General features: G+C 44.5%; 1 protein-coding gene across 8 annotated transcripts in view; it reads right to left on the minus strand.

The window, feature by feature from the left end:
• NISCH (nischarin) overlaps positions 1 to 24,797 on the minus strand; it is a 185,329-nt gene that overhangs the window by 121,599 nt on the left and 38,933 nt on the right. For all 8 annotated transcript variants that reach the window (XR_012788657.1, XM_075575032.1, XM_075575031.1 and 5 more), the window contains exons 7-8: positions 11,816 to 11,911; positions 4,830 to 4,982 (exon numbers count right to left, since the gene is read on the minus strand). Coding sequence is in view for 7 of the 8 variants with exons in the window: in XM_075575032.1 (XP_075431147.1) it covers positions 4,830 to 4,982; positions 11,816 to 11,911 (249 nt within the window). In the remaining variant the exon portion in view is untranslated. The remainder of the gene's footprint in view (positions 1 to 4,829; positions 4,983 to 11,815; positions 11,912 to 24,797) is intronic.

The raw sequence follows: 24,797 nt of genomic DNA on the forward strand, positions 1-24,797 counted from the left end.
AGTGCTATTCATATGCTTCTTTAAGCAAGTGTGTCTTAAGGTGGGTCTTAAAGGTGGATAGAGAGGGTGCTAGTCGGGTATTGAGGGGAAGGGCATTCCAGAGGTGAGGGGCAATCAATGAAAAAGGTTTAAGGTGGGAGAGGGCTTTAGATACAAAGGGGGTAGAAAGAAGACATCCTTGAGAAGAACGCAAGAGTCTGGATGGTGCATAACGAGAAATTAGGGCTGAGATGTAAGGAGGGGCAGAAGAGTGTAAAGCTTTAAAAGTGAGGAGAAGAATGGAGTGTGAGATGCGGGATTTGATCGGAAGCCAGGAGAGGGATTTCATGAGGGGAGATGCTGAGACAGATCTAGGAAAGAGTAGAGTGATTCTGGCAGCAGCGTTAAGGATAGATTGTAGGGGAGACAGGTGAGAGGCAGGAAGGCTGGACAGCAGGAGGTTACAGTAATCAAAACGGGAGAGAATGAGGGCCTGAGTCAGAGTTTTAGCAGTCGAGCAACAGAGGAAAGGGTGTATCTTTGTTGTATTGCTGGGGGAAAAGTGACAGGTTTTAGAAATGTTTTGAATGTGAGGGGCAAATGTGAGAGAGGAGTCGAGTGTGACCCCAAGGCAGCGTGCTTGGGCTACTGGGTGAATGATCGTAGTTCCAACAGTAATGTGGAAGGAGGTAGTAGGGCCAGGTTTGGGAGGAAGTATGAGGAGCTCTGTTTTAGCCATGTTGAGTTTAAGGCGGCGGAGGGCCATCCAGGATGATATAGCAGAGAGACATTCAGAAACTTTGGTTTGTACAGCAGGTGTAAGGTCGGGTGCTACATGATTAAAGGGGCAATCCCAAATAGTGTAGTTGGTCAGTTGAATTTCTTAGTGTCTCTGAATGGGGGAAGTGTTTGTTAATTAAGTTTTTTTCTTACCCTGTCCTCATCAGTGAACCAATCAAGTTAAGGGGACGTTGGGAGGGGTATTCTGGCTGTACAAGCACTTGCTGAACACCATCTACATGCCCAATGCAGTTTAAATGTTGATGATGACCATAGTGATCGACAAATCAGCAAATAAAATTAATATTGCATACCATAGCTAAAACGTTATGCAAATCAATGCAATCATTAAAAAAACTAAATTCTGAAGATAGGCAAAATATTTAATATATATATATGAGTGTATTGTCTTTCTACCAAATATATTACAATATAATAAAATAAAAAGCAAAACATTTATATTTTAAGACTAAATTTCTGTTTGTCTATCTGCCTGTCAAGAATACTTGACCTATTTAGCAATATTGTATTAACGTAAATAATAATTGGTTAATGTATGACATTTCTCATTATAAGCTAAACTTTAGAAAAATTAGAAACCTTTTTGATAGTCCAGCAATGTCCATTAGAAGATCATTATTAAAAGAACAAATGGGTACAGTGGAAGGAATGGCCTACTAGTAATGTCACAGGTTATGAAGTTGCCTTCAGTTCAGCTAGACTTAAACGAACAGGGACTAAGTCTTCTCCAAATAGGAAAAAAAAAAGATTGCTTCACAAAACATGGGAAATAGGGACTGCAGTATTAGCTTCTTATGGCACTAGGCAAGTCAATAAGGTATCAAGAATATAGTTTAAACTTTATAGGCGAGGGACTTGAGTCACATGTAAACGGTTGATGGTACATTTAAAAATTATTTTATATGTGCTACTATGTTAGAATATAATGCAAAAAGGCACAAAGGGTGGTTTGTATAATTATATTGTGAATAGAAAAAGGGACCAACATTTTTCCCCATAAGGCCTGGGACATAGTAAGCGCTTAGGTGCTGCTGCTCGCTCTTGCTTGCTGCCGCTCGCTCTGCCAGGAGCTTTTTGCTGTCCTGGCAGAGGAGACAGCAAGCGCGCTTGGGAGGCGGGTATCACTGTGTGTGTGTGTCACTTGATAGCTGTCAGTGTGTGTGTCACTTTGAAGTGGTCTGTGCGTTTGTGTGTCACTGGGGAACGTGTGTGTGTGTGTGTGTGTGTGTGTGTGTGTGTGTGTGTGTGTGTGTGTGTGTGTGTGTGTGTGTGTGTGTGTGTGTGTATATTATATAATATTTTAAAAATTAAAAAAAAAAGACTTGAGAATAAATTTATTAACATTGTGCAACTTTGATAAATATATTCACGCACGCACATGCACACACATACACACATACACGCACACACACACAGCCCCAGCCCGTTTTTCACACCCACCCCCCTGCACCAGCACCAGCCCGTTTTTTACACCCACCCCCCTGCACCAGCACCAGCCCCAGCCCGTTTTTCACACCCACCCCCCTGCACCAGCACCAGCCCCAGCCCGTTTTTCACACACACACACACACACACCTCGGTGCTGCCTTATGTCTGCTCGCGTTGCTCTGTAGTGACAATGGCGGCTCTGTAGTGCTCTGTAGGGAACCGGCTGTAGCCCCATTGGATGGGAGCTGTCACGTGACCGCTACTCCGCTTCCCCGAGCTTGCCTGGGAAGTTTCTCCTCCTCTGCACGCATGCGGAGGGAGCTTGCCGGGGAAGTTTCTCCTCCTCTGCACGCATCAGCGCGCATGCGGAGGGAGCAACTATAGCCGCGCTGATAACAGATGCAGGGGCTGTGTGCATCTGTTCAGCGCGGCTCAGCCCGCCTCGTGCACTATGTCCTGGGCCTAAGGGACAATCTTCAAGCCTTAAACATGGTCCTTTTTTCTATGAACAATATAATTATTTGAGCTCCCCCTCATGCCTTTTTGCTTTATTTTGTATAGATTACACCCTTAAACAGGGGTGGATTTACTGTACAGTAAAGGGATTGTATATTTTTTCCTTTACCTTACCATGGGTATTCCATTATTCTGATACTGTATTTAGCAAATATGAATAGTGTCCTGAGAACAAGGCATAACTTTATATAGAATATACAGCTAAACCCCGTTATAACGCGATCCGTTAAAATGCGAATCCGCTTATAAAGCAATGCAAGCGGGGCTCCCAATTTTTGTATTTATGGATACTTTACAACACGATTAAATGGTATCTTAAATACTTTATTGTACAATACATACAATTATACATTATTTCTAACGCGATCCGCTTATAACGCGATGTGATTCTTTGGACCCCAAGCACAGCGTTATAAGGGGGTTGAGCTGTACTTGCTAGCCTTCTTCTACAAGGGTCTGAAGGATCATGTAACTAAAGTAATGAATATGATACATGTGAGATTATTAAATCTATAAGCAGTATGATTGAAAGGTGTCAAATATAGTTATGGCGCTTTACATCTTGTTTTACATAAAAATAATAATTGCCATACTGAATTTGATCCCAAAAACAACCAACCATATTTACGAAGTAGTGTTTTGCCATAAGACACCTTCCTGTACTGCGAGACACATTGCAGAGCATGGACTTGAAAGGGCTGAAAGTGTCCCCCAGTGATGGAATGTGTTTTATGGCAGGCAACTTCTTAGTAAATATATGCCAACATTTCTTGACACTTCCATCATATGGATTATGGGTTATAGTTACTAAGAAATGCTAATCCAAAAAATCTCACATGCAAGAAGACAGACAGACTATTCACCTGAATGGACTGTAAGGGGCCATATTTACTGAGCCATACTGGAAGGTGTCTTATGAAGTAGCACTGCTTAGTAAATATGGCCCTGGCACGTGCCTCTGCTGGCCTTACTAATACACAGCAGGATAATCTACAATCACAGCACTGTTTTTTCTATAGGTCTCTAGGAGTGGCTAAAGGTCATTAAAAGAATGTCTTCTGCTGCAATTTACAGTTGACTTCAATATCATATTTGCTTTCTATGCCCCATTGGAAGACAATTTGAAGTGTTCAGTCAAATAATATATATACATATAATATAATACATATACATATACAAGCATACCCCGGTTTAAGGACACTCCCTTTAAGTACACGTCCTGAACAGCAATTCCAACTCCCTACCTGTACTGAAGCTATGCGCAAGCGGGGAGACTATAGCGCCTGTTACACATGCGTTATTTATATCAGTTATGCATGTATATGACGATTGCAGTACAGTACATGCATCGATAAGTGGGGAAAAGGCAGCGCTTCACTTTAAGTACATTTTCGCTTTACATACATGCTCCGGTCCCATTGCGTACGTTAATGCGGGGTATGCCTGTATACCACAGCATAAGGAATATCAAACATTACATTCTGTTTTATGAAACATATAGTATAGTAATAGTGTTCACAGTATTTAACAAATTGCCTCTTATATAATACAAGTGAAAGGTATTGGCATTCTTGTATAGCCAGTACTGTATATCAACATGTTCATTATTTGTCATTTGAACACTAAATGAGTACTCCTATCGGTACAATGCCAGAGCCTGCTCCTCATTTATAAAAGCAGCTGTCAGATACCAAGAATTTGAGAGTATATCAAAATGGGGTAAAGCTTTAAAACCTATTCAATTGCAGCTAATTCAGAGATCACAAGATGCATCCCTGTCGTGAAGTAACACAGCTTAATAAATATGGTCCTTAATACCCAATATCACTGTACACCACTTTCAAGTTCATGGGAAGACTCTGGTCATATAATGCTGAACATGAAATGCAAGGTATTCTCCTGTAGATTGTAATGATTTAATATGTATTTTAATTTAAATAGAAGCAAAAGTTTGTGACTTTTACATTTTACACTGTTAATATGTGGATATCTAAAATATAAAGTTTTATCATTTTGATGTTTATACTTGTAAGATATACACAATAAATAAAAACATTCCTGTAGTATGAACTTTTTTTTATTTATTAAATAATAAGAACTCTTACCACTGAATCATCAATAAGTGAGATCCGATTATGGCTCATATCAAGGGTTGTCAAAGTCTTCCATTTCGGTACAACAGCCGTTATAGGGCATGTAGAAGCTGTACCTTCCGGTTCCCACTGGTCAAATTCAGCTGCCTCAGGTACTAAAACATCCTGAAAGATCAAATATATTTTTAACTGTTTCTATATAGGAAACAAAGTTACCCAAGACGTATTTGCAAGGTCTGTATCTTATCGGGATTGCCACCTCAATTTTTATAATCCATGATTTTTATCTTTCACGTAGGGGAAAAATATGGCGGACCTTCATAAGGGTGAGGGAGGACATACATAGAATTTAACAGCCGATAAGAACCATTTGGCCCATTTTCCTATCTGCTGTGAACATTGGCTCTTTGATTCTTGGCTTCCTTTCAGATTTATGATAGCCTTATGACTACACCAAGCATGTTTGAATTCCCTTACCGTATTAGCCCCTACCATATCTGTTGGGAGGCTATTCCACAAAGCTACCATCCTTTCAGTGAAGTACTTCACATTTCCCTTAGCCTCCTTCCCTCCAGTTTCAGAATATGATCTCTTGTTCTAGCATCCTTTTTTCTTTGAAATATGCTTCCCTCCTATACTTATTTATTTATAAAATATTTTACCAGGAAGTAATACATTGAGAGTTATCTCTCGTTTTCAAGTATGTCCTGGGCACAGAGTAAGACAAATAATACATGGTTACAAATACAGTTACATAAATGAACAGGGTATACATTATATACAAGACATTGCGTGCACAGTTAAAGAAAATATATATTATGGACGTATGAAACAGTTACAGTACAGATTAAAATTTGAGACAGCCTTAGATTTGAAAGAACTTAAACTGGTGGTGGATGTGAGAGTCTCTGGTAGGTTGTTCCAGTTTTGGGGTGCACGGTAGGAGAAGGAGGAATGGCCAGATACTTTGTTGAGCCTTGGGACCATGAACAGTCTTTTGGAGTCTGATCTCAGGTGATAAGTGCTGCATGTGGTAGGGGTGAGGAGCTTGTTCAGATAGCTGGGTAGCTTGCCCATAAAGACTTTAAAGGCAAGACACGAAAGGTGAACTTTGCGCCTAGATTCGAGTGATGACCAACTAGTTCTTTGAGCATTTTGCAGTGATGTGTGTTGTAGTTGCATTGGAGAACAAAACGACAAATTGAATTGTAGTGGGTGTTAAGTTTGCTAAGGTGGGTTTGAGGTGCTGAGCCATATACTATGTCTCCATAGTCAATAATTGGCATTAGCATCTGCTGTGCGATACGCTTTCTGACCAGGAGACTTAGGGACGATTTGTTCCTGTAAAGTACCTCTAGTTTGGCATAGGTCTTGGTTGTCAGGGTATCAATGTGCATCCCGAATGTTAAGTGGGAGTCAAACCATATGCCCAGGTATTTAAAACTGGTAACAGGAGTTAGGGTGGTGTTAGTGTTGGTTCTAATCAGGAGCTCAGTCGCTGGAAGCTTTAAAAATTTAGTCTTGGTCCCAAATACCATTGTTACAGTCTTGTCAGTGTTTAAAAACAGTTTGTTTTGGGAAATCCAGTTTTCGAGTCTCAAAAAGTCAGACTGAAGTATGTGTTGAAGGTCACAGAGGCTATGGCTGTGTGCATATAGGATTGTGTAGTCTGCATACATGTGTATTGAGACTTCCTTACAAGCTGTGGGAAGATCATTAATGAACATTGAGAAGAGTACGGGCCCCAGAACAGAGCCTTGCGGGACACCACAGGTGATATCCAGGGGGTTGAAGTCAGAGCCTGAGATGGACACATGTTGGGATCTTCCTGATAGGGGAAACAAAACCAGTTTAAAGCATGCTTCCCTATTCCAGAGCTCTGGAGTTTGTTAAGCAGGATAGCATGATCAACTGTGTCAAAAGCCTTTGCAAAAACTAGGAATACTGCACCAGTGAGTTGTCCCCGTTCCATTCCACACTGGATTTCATTGCAAACTTTTAGCAGGGTAGTTACGGTGGAGTGTTTGGGAAGAAAGCCAGATTGGAATTGGCTAGGGAAATTTGTCTTGGTATAGAAATCGCTTAATTGGGAGTGGACACATTTTTCCATGACTTTGGATAGAATTGGGAGTAATGAGATTGGCCTGTAGTTTGAGACAGTGTTTTTGTCCCCACTTTTGAAGATTGGGACAACTCTGGCAGTTTTCCAGGTCTTAGGGATATGGCCTGCAGACAGGATAGAGTTGACTATGGAAGCAATTGGTTTGGCAATGGCTGGGGCACCAAGTCGTAGGAACCTAGATTGTAGAATGTCAGGTCCGCATTGGCTACTTAGTTTTAGTTTGAGGAGCGCTTGTGTAATCTCCTCTTCAGATACTGGGCCAAATTGAAAATTGAAATTCTTTTATGTATTTTAAAGTTCCCATCATATCCCCCCTCTCCCTTCTATTCTCTAAGATGTACATATTAGGGTCCTGTAGTCTTTCGTGATAAGTCTTATGCTGTAGATTCTGCAAAAAAACAACTACTAATGGTGCATTATATCCAAATAATTTACGTCCTTCTTGAAATATGGTCTCCAGGATTTAACACTGTATTCAGGTTGAGGTCTCACTAAAAGGTATCACTCACCACCCCAACCCTCTGCTGTGAATACTTCTGCTTATACAACCTATCATCATGCAGGCTTTTCTAATTGCTTTGTCACGTTGCTCGCCTACTTTTAAGTCTTCTAAAATAATGACTTGCGGGCCCATTTCCGATATAGCAGTTGACATTAATCCAGTATCAGTATCCTCCATTTGGATTTTTGTGACTAGTGCATTATTTTGCACTTTTTTGCATTAAAAATTGTTGTTGCCACACGCTTGACAATTCCTGCAATCTACCTCAATCATTAGTTATTTTATTTACCACCCCCTGGAATGTTAACCCTGTTGCAGACATGTGTGTCATCTGCAATGAGGCATCCTTTCCACTCCAAACTACTTGTAATTAGAGATGGGTGAATGCCGAAATTTGAACAGCAAATTATTCGCTGCAGTTCGAAAATTTCAACGAATGTCGCAACATTTTATACACTTGTGCATGTGCGAAGCCCATCCCCCATTCTCATGATTGTCGAGAGTGTGTGAGGAGGCAGGGTGCAACTTTTTCGGGGGAGGGGGTACAATGTTTTTTTTTTTTTATGGTGAATAGTGGCAGGGTCACAATGGAATGGGAGATTTGGTTGCGGCTCGTTTGCCAAGACCTAATGGCATGTCGCAGATGGGCCCTCTACCGGAGCCAATTCGGCACTGGAACCTCCGATGCCGGCCACTTCTAGGGCAAGTTTGATTACTGGTTAGGGCAGGTGTGCGGCGGGGTGGGGGCGCGAGCGCTGGCACAGGGGGGTGCAGCTCAAAAACGCTGCGCACCCCTGGGTTAGGGTATGGATGAGGTAGGACGTTCATTTAAGGGTTTTAGCAGTTATTATAGGGGGTGATTCACCATGACAGGGTTTTGACTCTGGTTTCAGCTGCACCACCAGACTCTGCTTTGCCCAGCATCTCTACAATTGCTCTGTCTGCTCTAGCTGTGGGGGTTCAGGAGGAACAGCAGGAAGGAGTGGTTAGGGTTGCAATAGGGAGTGCTTCAGTCAGTGAGAAGTTTGTGACCTCTGTAACCTCTTGGGGGGTTTGTGACCTCTTGGGGGGGTGTCAATAAAGGTTGGAGAGGGTGACATTGGTTGTGGTGGCTGTGACGGTAGGGGTAGCCAGCCTTCCATAATAAAGGTGAAGCTCGGCTAGATACCCCTAAAACCGTGTTTCACTGGCCGCATTTGTGCACTCATGTGGCCGGTACATTTTGTGTGACATGACCGCTTCTAGGAAAGAGCCTTATCACTGTGTGTTCTGGAAGGGGAAAATTAATGTATATATGGGGTGGGGGAGAAAGGGACCGGGAGATGTATTGTATATAAAAGCACTTTATTCCCGGTAACACTGTATTTTCCCCCAGCTAGCATGCCAGTATTGTGGGTGATGTGTATTTGTTTCTATGGAGGCAGACTCAGTAATTTGATTAGCCGAGCTTCTTGCATAGAAATGGCCAATGAAAGCAGAGGCTGGGAGCGGCTAGGTGTCGGGCCATCTGGGGAGCGGGGAAGGGAGGAGGATCAGGTCCGGGGAAGGGCTTTCAGCTTGGTAGAGCCTTTGTTACCTGCAGACACTGTGGTGCCCACCCAGCAGAAGGTATTGGGCTGGCTGGGGGAACCCATTGCCGAGACTATGCTCGTAGGCGCGATTTCCATTGGCCAGTTCAAATTTCCCGCTCGTCAGCAACCCTGTCATCACGAGGCGGTCCTTGGTGCCCAAGCACGCCCCCTCCTGATTGGTGCAGCAGGTCAAGCCTCCGGCTTGTTATTGGCTGCACCACCTTGATCTGTGCTCGGATTGGTCGGCGTCTCCTGCTCCCTAGAAAAGATAGGCACTGAGGCCTATGTAAGGAGCACTGCAGATCAGAGTACCAGAACATATTGGGAGACTCACTTGGCAGGCTTTTTAAAAATGCTATTAGCAGAATAGCACTTTGAGCTACCGGGACGTGAAGCAGACATGGTAAGCCTTTCTGAGGCAGGGCCCTGCACTTAGTCGAGGCTAGTGTCTTCCCCCCCCAGGCCTCCAGTTGGTGTGTATACCCCGTTTTTGTGTATTTTGGATGCCTGCTGGCCTTGCCAGAATAAACCCCATTTTATTCAACCTCTTTGTCCCGTCAGGTGATAGTTATTCCGGTGTGAAAAGTACTGGTCTCCAGTGGCAATGGTGGTTCTTCTGATGAGTTTAGCAAGGCGAGTTTTGGAGTACGTAAGGTGGAGGTAAATGGACTTTCCCCTCAAAGAAGTAGTAGTGGAGGGGGAAGAAAGTGGGGGAGAGGGGAATCATTCACGCCACTGGTTACAAGATGTTTTACAAAGTATACTAGAATTGGTAGTAAGTGATTGAAAGAAGATTTAGGTCTTCAGGTCTTCTTTGTCTCCTTTCTTGTGGATGAGGATAACTATGGTATTACTCCATTGCTCTGGATTGTTCCTATTTTTCAAGCAGCATGTAAATAGTTTTGCAAGGATTTTTTCTACTTCCCCAGATTCTTTCAAGATTTTAGTTCTAATTCCATCTTCCTATGGGAGCCTTCCCATTGTTCATGGAATGTATTGCTTTTGCCACAACTTCTGGAAGAATGCATGGTACATCATTGCTGGTTTTGTTCTCCCTTGTCCTCTGCTGGATTATGCCCCGTATTCGCTTACAATTTCATGTAGAAGTCTTCAACTCTCTTTATGATGAGTGCAGTGTCTTATTGTTGATCCATCGTCATTTAACTGCAATGATTTGCTTCGTCCCAACCAGAATTCGCGACTTTGTCTTCTTTAAGCTTTGGTATTTTCATTAGTCTTCACCATATCACAGTTAAATGGTCTTCTATCCGCAGTTATATATGTTTGTGGATTGTCTTGTATTCAATTCTTAGTCTTGTGTCTTGGTATTGATTCAATTCTTGTCGTCTACTCATTAATTGTTTTGTCTCATCAGATATTTTCTTATCCTGTTTATTGTTACCGATTAATACAGGTTTTTCTGAGCTTTCAACTACAATCTTCATAATTGTTTGCTAAAGTATCCCCATGCATTTTGAGCAAGTGGAAATGATTTTTCAGTTCTACTGCACCGACACACTTTATTCGAGCAAATACCCAGTATGTACCTGGCAGATACCTGGAATGCGCCGCTCCTCACCTCTGACAAGCCCCGTTGCATTTGCCTTCCCAGCCTGGGTTCATGCCTGGCTGACGGGCGGCTGATCTGTTAAATGATAATGATTAGGATTTAATAGGCTGCAATGCTTCTCGTGTCTACCAGATGGCATAAATTCATGAATTGTAATGCAGTATATATATATATATATATACTGTGCAGTATTGCAGCCAGCGGGAATAAAATGCTTCAATCCCTGCTTGGAAAATACCTCAATGTACTCGGGCAGAAAACAGTCACAAACCTCAATACACCCGGGTATACCCGTATTCGTGGGACTAGCCGAGCTCGAATAAAGTGTGTCGCCAGTGTAGTATAAATCTCTTCTGTTATTCTTGAGGTTTAGGACACACGCACACACGTCCCGTATCCAGGCGTCATACACACGTGTTCCATATTCAGGCATCATATGAACACATATACACACACGTTCCTTGTCCATGTGTCATGTAGGACTGCATACGCACGCTGTATCAAGGCATCATATATATGTGCGCGCACACACCCCTATCCATGCATCATACATACCCACACACCATCCATTTATTTATTATTTTTAATTGTGTTTATTAAACCTATTGCACCAGAGATGTTGTGTTAGTTGTGCTCCTCAATTTTTCAAATAAATAAAGAGTTACATTCTTCTGGAAACATTGCTGCTTTTTACATCTTTTTATGTATTTATTTACAGATGTAGCTTGACTAATGTTTCCCATGACCATGGTTTGCTCAGCTATCATTTGCCATGACCGTGGTTTGGTCGGCTACAGTTTCCCAAGACTGTGGTTTTCCTGGAAAGCAGGATCACTGCAAACCAAGATTGTAGGGAACGCCCGCACTCTACTACAGGTTGGGCCTTTTACATTTAAAAAAAAAAAAAAAAGATTTGTAATCCCTGCAAACAACCCAGGAAGCACAAAGAGATAGAGACGCAAAGAGAAAAGAAGAACAGGAGAGAGAGGGAGAGTACTATGGGAAAGACAATGGAACAAACAAAACGGTTTGAATTCACATTTCTAGAAAAACCATGGGCAATGTATCCTCAACAGAAAAGTAGTAGTAGCTATTAACGTAATGAAAAACACTTTTTTGATGAACAGGACAGCAAGAAAATGAATGCAAATATAAGAAACTTGATACAATCATGTAAAATTCTTCCATAACAAGTTTTTGGAGTTCTGATAACATGTAACATATAAATTGTACCTTCATTGATGTTGTTGAAAATCGAACACTTATTGTTGCCAAAGTATTCTTACATGAGGTCAATCCCATAATATGCTTTGCATCACACTGACTGATCTATTGAATAAACAAAAAAAGGAATAACCAGAACATACATAATTTTCTGTCCTTACGCTTTACAATTCAACAGTTATTCTAATGTAAATGTATTTTGTAACAGCATGATATATTTTTGAAGTGAAACTTGATTGCTGGGAAAAATCTCTTGGCTGGAAACGAAAATCCGTGACAGAAGTGACATCATGGTCTGGAAATGGCCTGCGTGTGCGCAGAAGCGGCCACCGTTCTCTGCGCGTGCGCAGAAGGGCTTGTCCGACTCCGCACGTGCGCAGAAGGGGAAACACGCGCAGAAGGGGAAACACACCCACAGAAGCGGGGACACACACACACCACTGTTACCAGAGGAATTACCAGTAAGTATAAATATAGAAGTGCAAATAGCTCAAGTTTTAGAAATTTACCATTTATAATAAAAAATGGCAGAAGTGGAAAACATGAAAGGTGTGTACAAAACACACATGAATTGTATATAGATTAATATACAGGCATACCCCGCTTTAAGTACACTCACTTTAAGTACACTCGCGAGTAAGTACATATCGCCCAATAGGCAAACGGCAGCTCACGCATGCGCCTGTCATCACGTCCTGAACAGCAATACCGGCTCCCTACCTGTACCGAAGCTGTGCGCAAGCGGGGAGACTATAGAGCCTGTTACAAATGCGTTATTTACATCAGTTATGCACGTATATAACGATTGCAGTACAGTACATGCATCAATAAGTGGGAAAAGGTAGTGCTTCACTTTAAGTACATTTTCGCTTTACATACATGCTCCGGTCCCATTGCGTACGTTAATGCGGGGTATGCCTGTAATATAGTAACTGTAATGATTATTATTATTTATTTTTAACATGGGTGTGTGTGCCGAGCACACGCATTCCAAGTCAAACTTCTTTGCGTTTTGTCACTGAAATTGTGTTTTGATTTTTATGATTACATTGAAATACTTTTGAGCGTAACGGCATTTAGATACTTTGCAATCCAAAATATATGCATCTTACTTTAGTAAACATAAGTCAATTATAGCATGCATTCCAAGTGATAGTATGGACATTTCAACACAAAAATAAAATAAACTATACTCTCAAATCTCTTTTATTCAATTAAAAACATCACCATCGCAAGTACAATTTCTGTGACAAAACACAAAGAAGTTGCACTTACAATGAGCATGCTCAGCACACACAACTTTTTTCTATTTACAGTACTGTACCTTGTGACTTTTCTGAAATAATAGTGGATACTGAAATTTCCTGTAATGTTTAATGATTAACTTTTTTGCTGACTTGATAAAATTGAATGTGACAAAGGCTGTGTACTCACAGTTTACGGGTAATTTAGTTAATGTCAGGAAATCACAATCTAGAAGGTGACCGGGTCAGCTCAACTGTTCCCTCGACATTTTTAGCATGATTTTCTCTTTTTTTAACATTCACATCTTTGACAAGCCTGATTACGGAGACAAATTGTAAACTTTCCCACAAAGAACAGCAGTATGTGTGAGACACAAAACACTTCACACTGCTTTTGATTCCCATTTGGGGAAAAATGCTATATGAAATAAATGTGTTATCATATAACAGTGGGAGGGGCAACGTGTCAAAGTCTAATGTAAGCAACAACATATTTTCACAACCAAAAATATTTTTCAGAATGTCTACAGATGAGGCCCACAACTGTCTGACCCAAATAGCATTTGAAACCCTAAAAGATGGCAATTACTGTAGCAACGTAATCTCTCTCTTTTTTTTTTTTTTTTTTAACATGATGGCAAGCATAATAGAACAGTTCTGTTATTGACCGCCAATACTTAAAGGCAAGTAAGAAAATATGGAATTTGAACGTTTTTCATGTAAGATAATACCGGTGTGCTTAAAGCAGCAGTTCTTTTTGGAGAGGGATCCCAAGATGTAAAAATTCTTGCCTGGTGGACACTGCAGTATATGGCCGTCAGGAGTCAACCCAGCAACAAAAAGGTATGACATCATCAGGGGTCTGCGACGGTCTATTTTTGACCTCGCAGCCATATTTGTAGTTTTGTCTTTCACACAGATCAAAAATATACAAATATCTTGGGAACTGTGGGCCCATCCGAGGAGCTATATTTACAAAAAGAAAATATAAAAAAGTGGGGACTGCTGCTTTAATATATCAAGAAAGGCCTACATAAATCAATAAAATAATAAAGTCAATGATACCATGTAACAGACTTGTTGGTTTTCCTGTGTACTGGATATGCAGTGTTCAGTGCTCTAGAACTGTGATGTGGTTAAGGCCTGGGACATAGTAAAGAATTTGGTGCTGCTGCTCGCTGTTGCTTGCTGCCGCTCGCTCTACCAGGAGCTTTTGCTATCCTGGCAGAGGAGACAGCAAGCGTGCTTGGGAGGTGGGTATCACTGTGTGTGTCACTTGGTAGCTGTCAGTGTGTGTGTGTGTGTGTGTGTGTGTGTGTGTGTGTGTGTGTGTGTGTGTGTGTGTGTGTGTGTGTCATTGGGTAACTGTGCGTGTCACTTTGAAGTGGTCTGTGTGTGTGTGTCACTGGGGAACGTGTGTGTGTGTGTGTGTGTGTGTGTGTGTGTGTGTGTGTGTGTGTGTGTGTGTGTGTGTGTGTGTGTGTGTGTGTGTATTATATTTTAAAAATTAAAAAAAAAAGACATGTGAGAATAAATTATTTATTAACATTGTGCAACTTTGATAAATATATTCATACACACACACCCACACATCCACACACATCTCTGTGCTGTCTCTACTCTGTCTGGTGGCTCTGCTATCTCAGAACACCAACACAGTAGTTAAAATGCCGGCTGCAGCCCCATTGGCTGGGAGCGGTCACGTGACCGCTCCTCCACTCCCCCAAGCGGCAAAATTTCAAACCTGCCTGTCTCTTCCGATTTTCTCAGCCTCCGCACGCATCAGCAAGCATGCGGAGGGAGAAACTATAGCCGCGCTGATTACAGATGCAGGGGCTTTGTGCATCTGTTCAGCGTGGCTCAGCGACGTTGAATGTACTATGTCCTAGGCCTTAGGATTATTCTTACGAGAGCGTCTATTGGACTATAGCAGGAGGGTGGGATTTTAACATACATTTTTGATTAAAAATAGAATGTCGAGGCGCATGCGCGACGGCAAGGAGCATGGCTACGTGAGATAAGTGCTCCGTGCCTCGCTAAAATACATTGATTGCAAAAACCTGACAAAACCATTCCTTCAACGGAGCATTTTACTAGCAAAGCCCCGCACTATCCCGCAATGTCAAGGAAAACACCCAAAATAACCAAGAAAAAGGGGCTACCGGAGTATTTCGACCGAGCCGGATCGCGCGCTGCAGGGGGAGAAATGGCGCCACATTCGAACGCCGGTTCAGAGACGGAGCCGGACGGGGAGGGAGAGGAGAGAGACAACCCGGTATTGCGCCCGTTAAGACAGAGCGACCTGGATAAACTTTACGATAACCTAAAAGCGTTGCTGCAAGCGGAGCTGAAGGACATAAAGAAAGAGGTTACTGGGCTGGGAGAAAGGACAAGTGTCCTTGAAAATAAAGTGGATCAATCAATCAAAGCCATAAAAAGGCAGGATCGCAAATATAACAGCCTTCAAGAACAATTAAATGAGCTGAGGGACCGCCAAGAGGACGCAGAAAATAGGGACAGGCGGAATAACCTCCGAATTAGGGGGGTCCCGGAAACAGTCCTAGACAGTAAAGATTTTGCCCTGAAATGGTTGGAATCTCTGCTCCCTGACACCCCAAAAGAATTCTTAATCCTGGACAGGTGCCATAGAGCCCTGCGATCCAAGCCTCTAATGCATGAGCAACCACGGGACATTGTGTTCAGAATGCACTACTACCGCTCAAAAGAAGCGGTACTCCACAAAACAAGACCCCTGCCAATAGTGGAGTATGAGGGCGTACGTATGTCCATTTATCAGGATTTATCCCCAGAGACTCTAGCTCGCCGAAGGGCCCTGTTACCCATCACCAAGACCTTGAGAGATAAAGGGGTAAGGTACCGTTGGACCTTCCCCTTTGGCCTGCAAGTAACACGAGGCGGCAAAACTACCACCCTTCGGGGCCTGGAAGAAGGGCCGGAGTTCCTCCATAAGCTGGGCCTAGGTGAAGCCCCGGCAGCGGAAAACCCAAATATCGCCCTCCCAGAACCTATCTGGGAACAGCGGGCGAGATCCCCCAGGGAGCAAAAGGGCGCAACACCAACCTAAAGAGCTCAGTCGAACACTAAAAATAAAAGAGTTCAATGTTCAAGGGTTAAAAAGTTCCGTTACTAAAGTTACCTGAGGGCTGGTCCCCGGCCGCGGGGAAGCAGTCACCAAATAAAGAGACTCGCCCCCGAATGAATGAAAGAGGGAAGAACCCCGTCATCCCAGCTTCAAGGATCTGGTGACTAAACAACCTGCAATAAAACGGAGTCCCTGTGGAGAAAATCTGAGGCCTACCTTCCAGATGATGGCGTCCCCTGAGACAAGATGGCGAGGCAGCAGTAGAAGGCGGGAATCCACGGTGAGCCGCAGGAGCAGGAAGGGAGCGGTGAGCGGGAAGCTGGACCAAGCGCACGCACCTCCGATCTGGTGAGAGACATCTTCCAAAATAGCCGCCCCCGGATACGCGTCACAGCTGTGCCCCGGAAGGAGCGACGCCATCTTGGAGGTGGCAGAAGGCTAGATCCCACCGGCGCGGCCGGATGACGTCGCCGGAAAAAATAAAGGCAGCGATAGCCCCATCAAGGCATCCAGAGGGCGCCGGTCGACAGGCGCAGGCGCAAATTAGCCACCCAAACAGCCAGACGCGGGTTCTTTGAATCCGGAACTTTAAAAGGCACAGAAAGGATACGGGGAAAAATGCAGTTTAGCGAAGGCACGGCAGAAGCACTAAAAGAGTCAGGGGAAAGGCAGTGTTAGCAAGAGAGGTAGGAAAAAAGGACAAAAAGCAAGTAGTGGAGAGGGAGCAGGTAGAAGTGGAGATATAGAAGGAGACAAATTTATAAGGAAGAGTAAGGATGTAGACAGGAATCTAAAATGTGAAGGGGAGGCAGCAAGTAGAAGGGAAGGGATAGAGGAGAGAATAAGGAAGAGAGCAAGCAGAGAGCTACAATGAAAGAAGAATAAAGCAGGAGAAGGGGGAGAACCAGAAAGCCTTAGAATTGTGTAAACTAGATAGTGGGAGTGGTGACTGGAAGTAGAGGGAAGGAGGATGTGAAGTAGGAAACGGTAGGTTAATGGGTAAAAGAGGAAGAAACGGGTTAGTAGGTTACAGATGACAGACTGAGCGGAAAAGGAGAAGGGCTGTAAGGAGCAAGGGGGCACAAGGTTTTATTGATACTCTACTAAGAGGAAAAAAGCCGGGACAGACTCAGGTTTTGCATATTAGTCGTTAGGTTTATTAAGTCAAGTTCAGGAAGAGCGAGGCAGGAGAGGGTGTGAGAGTCCTGCTCCAAGTCTTCGCATGGGCCTCGCACCAGGTTTGAGGGAGGTAGATCTCCTGAGCCCTGGTGAGGTCCTGTGAACCTGGACGCGAGGGATGGGTGATCTTCATCCCACGTCTCCTCCGGACGGTCGGAGAGGAGTCCAGTTTCCCACAGGCAGTGATCTCGTCGAGGAGGCGACGTCGCCGACACGACGAGAATTCTTCTGTTATCTGTCTTGTTTAGTGTTTGTTGTGTCCCCCCAGGTGTCCCCTCTTGTGCGCCCCCCCTTGTGTATTCCTACAGATGGTGAAGTGAGGTATTGCAGTTCGAGGAAAAGAGGAGGTCGGGATGCTGGTCCGGAGGCGTCACTCGAAGCCAGACATCGGCAGCAAAGTCATCTCATATTCCTAAATGAGTAAGGAACTTAGGCTACTATCACACAACACTAAGGGATTGAACAGCCCAGCTAAGCGCAGAATAGCCTTCCGAGATTATAAGCGTAAAGGGGCAGAAATTCTGTTTCTACAAGAAACGCACTTCTCTCAAGACAACTTCCCCAAATTTCTAGATAGGGACTACCCGACATACTTTTTGTCATCCGCGAGAGTAAAAAAAAAAGGGGTGGCCATACTAATCCACAGAGGAATTTCATTCGTACCCGATAAAACTTTCAAAGATAACGAAGGTAGATTTCTCATAGTCAGAGGTGCAATCCAAGGGTTCCCAATTACTTTAGCAACAATATATGCCCCTAATGAGACAGCCCCAGGTTTTTTCTCTACCTTCTTCGAGAAGCTCAACAAAGTGGCCAGAGGTAACATCATTGTTGGGGGAGACCTAAATAGGGCACTACGGGAGGACCTTGACAGATGCTCATCCACTAACATTACACACAGACCCGACATACTAACAATTAAAAAAGGACTACGTGACTGCCAACTACTCGACATCTGGAGGGAACAACATCAGAGATTGAGAGAATACACCTTCTACTCCCACCCACATGACTCATACAGCAGGATAGATTACTTCCTTGTATCCAACAGAATGGTCCCTGGGGTCTCTCACACAGAGATACATGATATTTCATGGTCAGATCATGCATCTATAGAGCTGCGGTGCACAGTAATTCCACTAGACAGACCTAGAGCGAACTGGAAACTAAATGAAATCCTACTGAAAATCCCAGCCCTACAGAGGGAAATTGGGGAAAAAATCACACAATACTTTGAGGAGAATGAGGGGAGTGTGGCTACACACTCCACACTGTGGGAGGCCCATAAGGCTACCCTCAGGGCGATCATTATGAATCTGGCCGCAAAACAAAAAAGAGAAAGGGAGGGGAAAATTTTGAAGTTAGAGGAACAGCTAGCGGAACTTTCCTCTCTCCACAAAAAAAATAAGAACGCCCACACGTTGACCCAAATTCTAGCTACTAAAACTAGTCTTAACCTCCTCCTCTCCGCCCAGGCTGAGAAGGAATTGACCTGGTCTAAACGGAAATTTTACGAAAAAGCTAACAAGCCTGACACACTACTTGCCAACAAGCTAAAAAACAAGCTTCCAAAATATCACATTCACGCAATTCGAAAGCAAAATGGGGACCTTACCTCCATCCCAGCGAACATAGCAGGGGAATTTAAAAAATATTATGAAATATTATACAACGGAGATAAGGTAACCCATAATCCAAAAACAAAGGAGGATCTACGGACCTTCTTAAAAGAGGCACATTTACCCATTTTGAAGAGATGCGAAAGGGAGGCACTCCAGTCGGACTTCACGATGGAGGAACTCTCTGGGGTTATCAAAGCACTAAAACCGGCTAAAGCCCCAGGGCCAGATGGCTTTTCGAATCTATATTACAAGAAATATTTAAAAATACCAGCCCCCCATATGTTAAAGCTATTCAATGAAATCTTAGCAGGGGCCTCATTCCCAGCACAAATGCTCCAAGCCTCAATATCGGTGATCCATAAACCCGGTAAGGACCCGGCAGACTGCAAGAGCTACCGGCCCATTTCACTGATTAACTCGGACCTTAAAATATACTCGAAACTCATAGCCAACAGGGTGGGTAGCGTCCTTCCCGGGTTGATACACACGGATCAAGTAGGATTTATCGGAGGTAGACAAGCGGCAGAAATCACCAGGAGAATTATAGATTTGATTGATCTGGCCCAAAAAGAAAAAATACATTCCATGGTGTTAAGTCTGGACGCTGAGAAAGCCTTCGATAGAATAGACTGGCCCTACCTTTCGGAAACATTGAGAGCATTTGGCTTTGAGGGACGCCTCCTGCAGGCCATCCTGGCGTTGTATAAAACTCCAACAGCAAGAGTGAGATATCAAGGCTTCCCTTCAGAACAGTTTGAAATCAAAAGCGGAACACGTCAAGGATGTCCGCTGTCGCCGTTACTGTTCGCCTTATGTATAGAGCCTCTGGCGGCACACATTAGACTTAACCCAGATATCTCTGGTATCCCAGTGGGAGACCAAATGCACAAAGCCGCGCTTTATGCGGACGATGTCATTCTCACAATAACCAAACCTCTCACATCTCTCCCAAATATATTCAACATACTGGGCAAATTTAACCAAATCTCGGGATTCAAGATCAATCAGTCTAAATCGGAAGCCCTCAATATTAATTTACCAAAAGAAGTCGAAAAACTGATTGACCTCAATTTTCAGTTTAAATGGCAACCCTCTGCGATCAAATATTTAAGGGTGTATCTCACAAGGGATTATAAAACTTTGTATAAAGCAAATTTCCCCAAGATCATAAAGACACTGGGAGAGGATCTCCGAACCTGGATGAAGGGGAACATCTCTTGGATTGGGAGGATACATAGCGTGAAAATGAATCTCCTCCCAAAGATGCTATATCTCTTCCAGAGTCTCCCTATCCCATTGGTACAGGCGGACATCCTCTCCCTCCAGTCAAAAATTATGAAATTTATTTGGAATGGGAAAAACCCACGAATTACTAAAGGGATTTTAAAACGTCCCACGCTACGTGGAGGGTTAGCGGTGCCATGCTTGCAGGCCTACTACAAAGCAGCCCAATTAGGGCAGATTTTCCAATGGCACACAGACCCAAGCCTTCGGAGATGGGTTGAGTTGGAAAAGAAATGTTGTGCACCAATTGAAATCCGAAATTTAATCTGGCTACCCAGAGAAGGGGTACGCAAGATGCACAACCCGCTACAGACCATGGTCAATTCGTTAAAAGTCTGGGAGGCCACGAAGCTTAAATGTAACTTGACAACCAAAGCATCAGTAATGACACCAATAGTGGGCAACCCCGACTTCGCTCCGGGCCTGAATAGCAAAAATTTCTTAATCTGGACTCAGAAGGGAGTCTCCCGCCTAAAAGATCTGGAGGGCAAAAGGACCATACAATCATTTGAGCAAATTAAATCCTCTAAGAATATCCCAAACAGCGAATTTTTTAGGAACCTCCAGATCAGAGATTTCTACAACAAAACGCCAATACGACCGGCACGAACAAATTTTGAGCAACTGTGTTCTAGAGATACGGACACGAGGGGACTCACGTCTAGAATGTACAGGTAAGTGATCTGCCAGAAGTCGCCCAATGACAATAGACTGAGTTACATGAGACAGTGGGAAATTGACCTAGGAGAGACTTTAGAGGACGATGACTGGGACAGAATTATCCAGGCGGCGGCAAAAAGCTCAATCTGCACCACATTAAAGGAAAACACATATAAAGTCCTAATGAGGTGGTACTACACTCCGACGCGCTTAGCGAAATTTGTAAAGGGCTACTCTCCTCTCTGCCCTAAACAGTGTGGGGAGGCAGCAGATCTCCGACATATGCTGTGGTCTTGCACTAAGGTGGCCCCTATTTGGGAACAAATCAGAGATTGGATTCAGCGGATTCTCGATTTGGAGATCCCCCTCGACCCGTGGCTGTTCCTGTTGGGCAGACGGATCGAGGGTCTGTCAAATGCGTCACATAAATTGATCGCGCATTTTGCCACTGCCACGAGGTGTGAGATCACAGCATTATGGAAACAGCAGGAGGTACCAATTATCCCTAGGATCAAAAATAGAATTTGGTATGTCTGCCGGATGGAACAATTAACGAGTTTAGTTAATGACACCGGCACAAATTTCCTAAAAGTCTGGGATCCATGGTTGACCCAGGTAGACATCCCAGGAGTGGATGCCGCCTCAATTCTGCACTAATTAAACTAGGTGCGTTCTCCTTTATGGGCAGACAAGACAACACGACTTAGAGATGCACAGCTAGCAGACCCTTCGGTATATGCATTTATTCTGAGGGTGACACCACACCAGAGAAGAAGGAGAGGAAAAGCACGGACGAGAGGCGGAGATCGAATCCACAAGGCAAAGAAGTGAGGACGCAAAGATACCTTGATGCGCAAGCATTTGCACAAGGCCGTGTAAGTGTTTAAAACTATTTTAGATTTAAAACATCCACTTTAATGCTTCAGAGTCTCACACACCTGAACCAGACTGTACCCTACTCTATCATTCCACCAGTGCTCCCCCATCCCTTTCTCTTGTCTCCTTTACTTTGAAGGATCCTGGGTAGGTCCTACTTTGGGGTCGTTAGAGTCACAGGAGGAAAAGAAACAGAGGGAGACCTTGCCCACGACCAAGGTTGTTATTATACCCATATCCAACATTTTAACCATTCACAGGTAGCGCCCGGGTATCTCTGTTCTAGAGCTTATCCCATAAAGCAATAACAGACTATACGATACCGGTTGCAACACGACATCAAGGGACAGCACGCAGGTAAGTAAATCATGAATTTTCTATATTTGATAGAAGACACAAAAACCGACGATTCGGTCCCCCAGTGGGACCTTTCTCAAGGCTTAAGGTCCCACTGGGGGACCGAAACGTCGTTTTTTGTGTCTTCTATCAAATATAGAAAATTCATGATTTACTTACCTGATTTACTTATCTGCGTGCTGTCCCTTGATGTCGTGTTGCAACCGGTATCGTATGGTCTATATATATATACTATATATATATACATATATACATACACCGTAAATTCCGGAGTATAAGCCGCTACTTTTTCCCCACGCTTTGAACCTCGCGGCTTATACAATGACGCGGCAAATATATGAATTTTTCCCGCTTTCTGCTCTCCCCCTCCCTCCCGAGTCCACTCTCCCGCGCCCCCCTCGCGAGCTCGCTGTCACCATCCCCCGCGAGCCCGTTGTCACCATCCCCCGTGAGCCCGCTCTCCCCCTCGCAGAGTAGCAGCGCGCTCTAGCATTGAGGCACTTCCTGCCTGCTGCTTGCTAGAGCGTGCGTGCACGCCTGCTTGGACAGCAGAGGTATTTACTAGTTAATGTGAGGTGCTGGGGGGTTAATGTGAGGTGCTGGGGGCTTGATGTGAGGTGCTCAGGGGTTAATGTGAGGTGCTGGGGGGCTTGATGTGTGGTGCAGGGGGGGTTGATGTGATGTGCTGGGGGGCTTGATGTGTGGTGCAGGGGGGTTGATGTGATGTGCTGGGGGTTAATGTGAGGTGCTGGGGGGTTAATGTGAGGTCCTGGGGGGCTTGATGTGTGGTGCAGGGGGGGTTGATGTGTGGTGCAGGGGGGGTTGATGTGTGGTACAGGGGGGGTTGATGTGTGGTGCAGGGGGGCTTGATGTGTGGTGCAGGGGGGGTTGATGTGTGGTGCAGGGGGGGTTGATGTGTGGTGCAGGGGGGGTTGATGTGTGGTGCAGGGGGGGTTGATGTGTGGTGCAGGGGGGGTTTATGTGTGGTGCAGGGGGGGTTGATGTGTGGTGCAGGGGGGGTTGATGTGTGGTGCAGGGGGGGTTGATGTGATGTGCTGGGGGTTAATGTGAGGTGCTGGGGGTTAATGTGAGGTGCTGGGGGGTTGATGTGAGGTGCCCAGGGGTTATTGTGAGGTGCTGGGGGGCTTGATGTGTGGTGCAGGGGGGGTTGATGTGTGGTGCAGGGGGGGTTGATGTGATGTGCTGGGGGTTAATGTGAGGTGCTGGGGGGTTAATGTGAGGTGCTGGGGGTTAATGTGAGGTGCTAGGGGGTTAATGTGAGGTGCTGGGGGCTTGATGTGAGGTGCTCAGGGGTTAATGTGAGGTGCTGGGGGGCTTGATGTGTGGTGCAGGGGGGGTTGATGTGATGTGCTGGGGGTTAATGTGAGGTGCTGGGGGGTTAATGTGAGGTGCTGGGGGCTTGATGTGAGGTGCTCAGGGGTTAATATGAGGTGCTGGGGGGCTTGATGTATGGTGCAGGGGGGTTGTGTGGTGCAGGAGGGGTTGATGTTATGTGCTGGGGGTTAATGTGAGGTGCAGGGGGGTTGATGTGAGGTGCAGGGGGGGTTGATGTGAGGTGCAGGGGGAGAGGGATGTGAGGTGCAGGAGGGGTGGGATATGTGTGGTGTGCAGGAGGGTATTGTGTGTTTGATGTGGAGGGGGAGTACTATGTGTGTGGGTGAGGGGGAGAGATGGGGGTACGAGAGAGATAGGGAGTATCGCAAAGGTTGATAGTGAGGGGTTCTGGGGGAGATATGAGGATGATGATGAGGGGTGCTGGGGGAGATATATGAGGATGATGATGATGATGTGCTGGAGGAGAGATGATGATGATGATGATGATGATGATGATGATGATGATGATGATGATGATGATGATGATGATGATGATGATGATGATGATGATGATGATGATTTTACCCGTGCAGCCCAATTTTTTTTTCCTTGGAACAGTTCGGCCCTTCTCACGTTATGAGTTGTGCAGGCCTGCATTAGACCAATGAAATTGCCGAACGGGTTACGGTCAAACAACTTTTTTGTTTACTGTTTAGATTACACCGAGCGCGCTCAAACTTCCCATCATTCTGATTACGGTAGTCATTTTGTCACCCTCATCATGGCAAAGACACGGTGTCCTGGAACTAGAATTCCATATTCCTCTGTCTCCCCTTTAGTTTATGGGATCCATTTCTCCCTTGTTCATTTGCCTGTCAGTTTCCCCTGTCCCAGCAGCAACGCTGCACGTAAAATGCAACATTATTGCTACATGTTGTAGTTCCCTCAGACATTTCTGTGAGTTGCCATAGCAGCCCCAGCCTTTCTCCCCAGAATGGGCTAGTCTGCCCCCCCTTCTGTTTGTTCTAAGATAGTCTGTCCCAAGGCTATTCCCTTTACCCACACTGCTCCTCACTTTCTTTTCACCCTGGACTCTGAGTGAGTACTGCCTGCTATTTACCCCAGCAAGGCCTTTTTGTTTTACACTGTCTCATCATTGATACACTGCACATCAGACAGAGAAGCGCTCTCTACCATATTACATCTACAAGCACCCATCTCCCTCTAATTTCCCTCAGTAAAATCAAGAAAGAGAAAAGGACTTGTTTGTGCTTTGGAAGAGGTGAGACATGAGTTAAGCTACCTGGAGTCATTCATACACCATTCGTGAC

The sequence above is a fragment of the Ascaphus truei genome, chromosome 17 (assembly GCF_040206685.1).
Source record: "Ascaphus truei isolate aAscTru1 chromosome 17, aAscTru1.hap1, whole genome shotgun sequence".
Taxonomy (NCBI): Eukaryota; Metazoa; Chordata; class Amphibia; order Anura; family Ascaphidae; genus Ascaphus; species Ascaphus truei.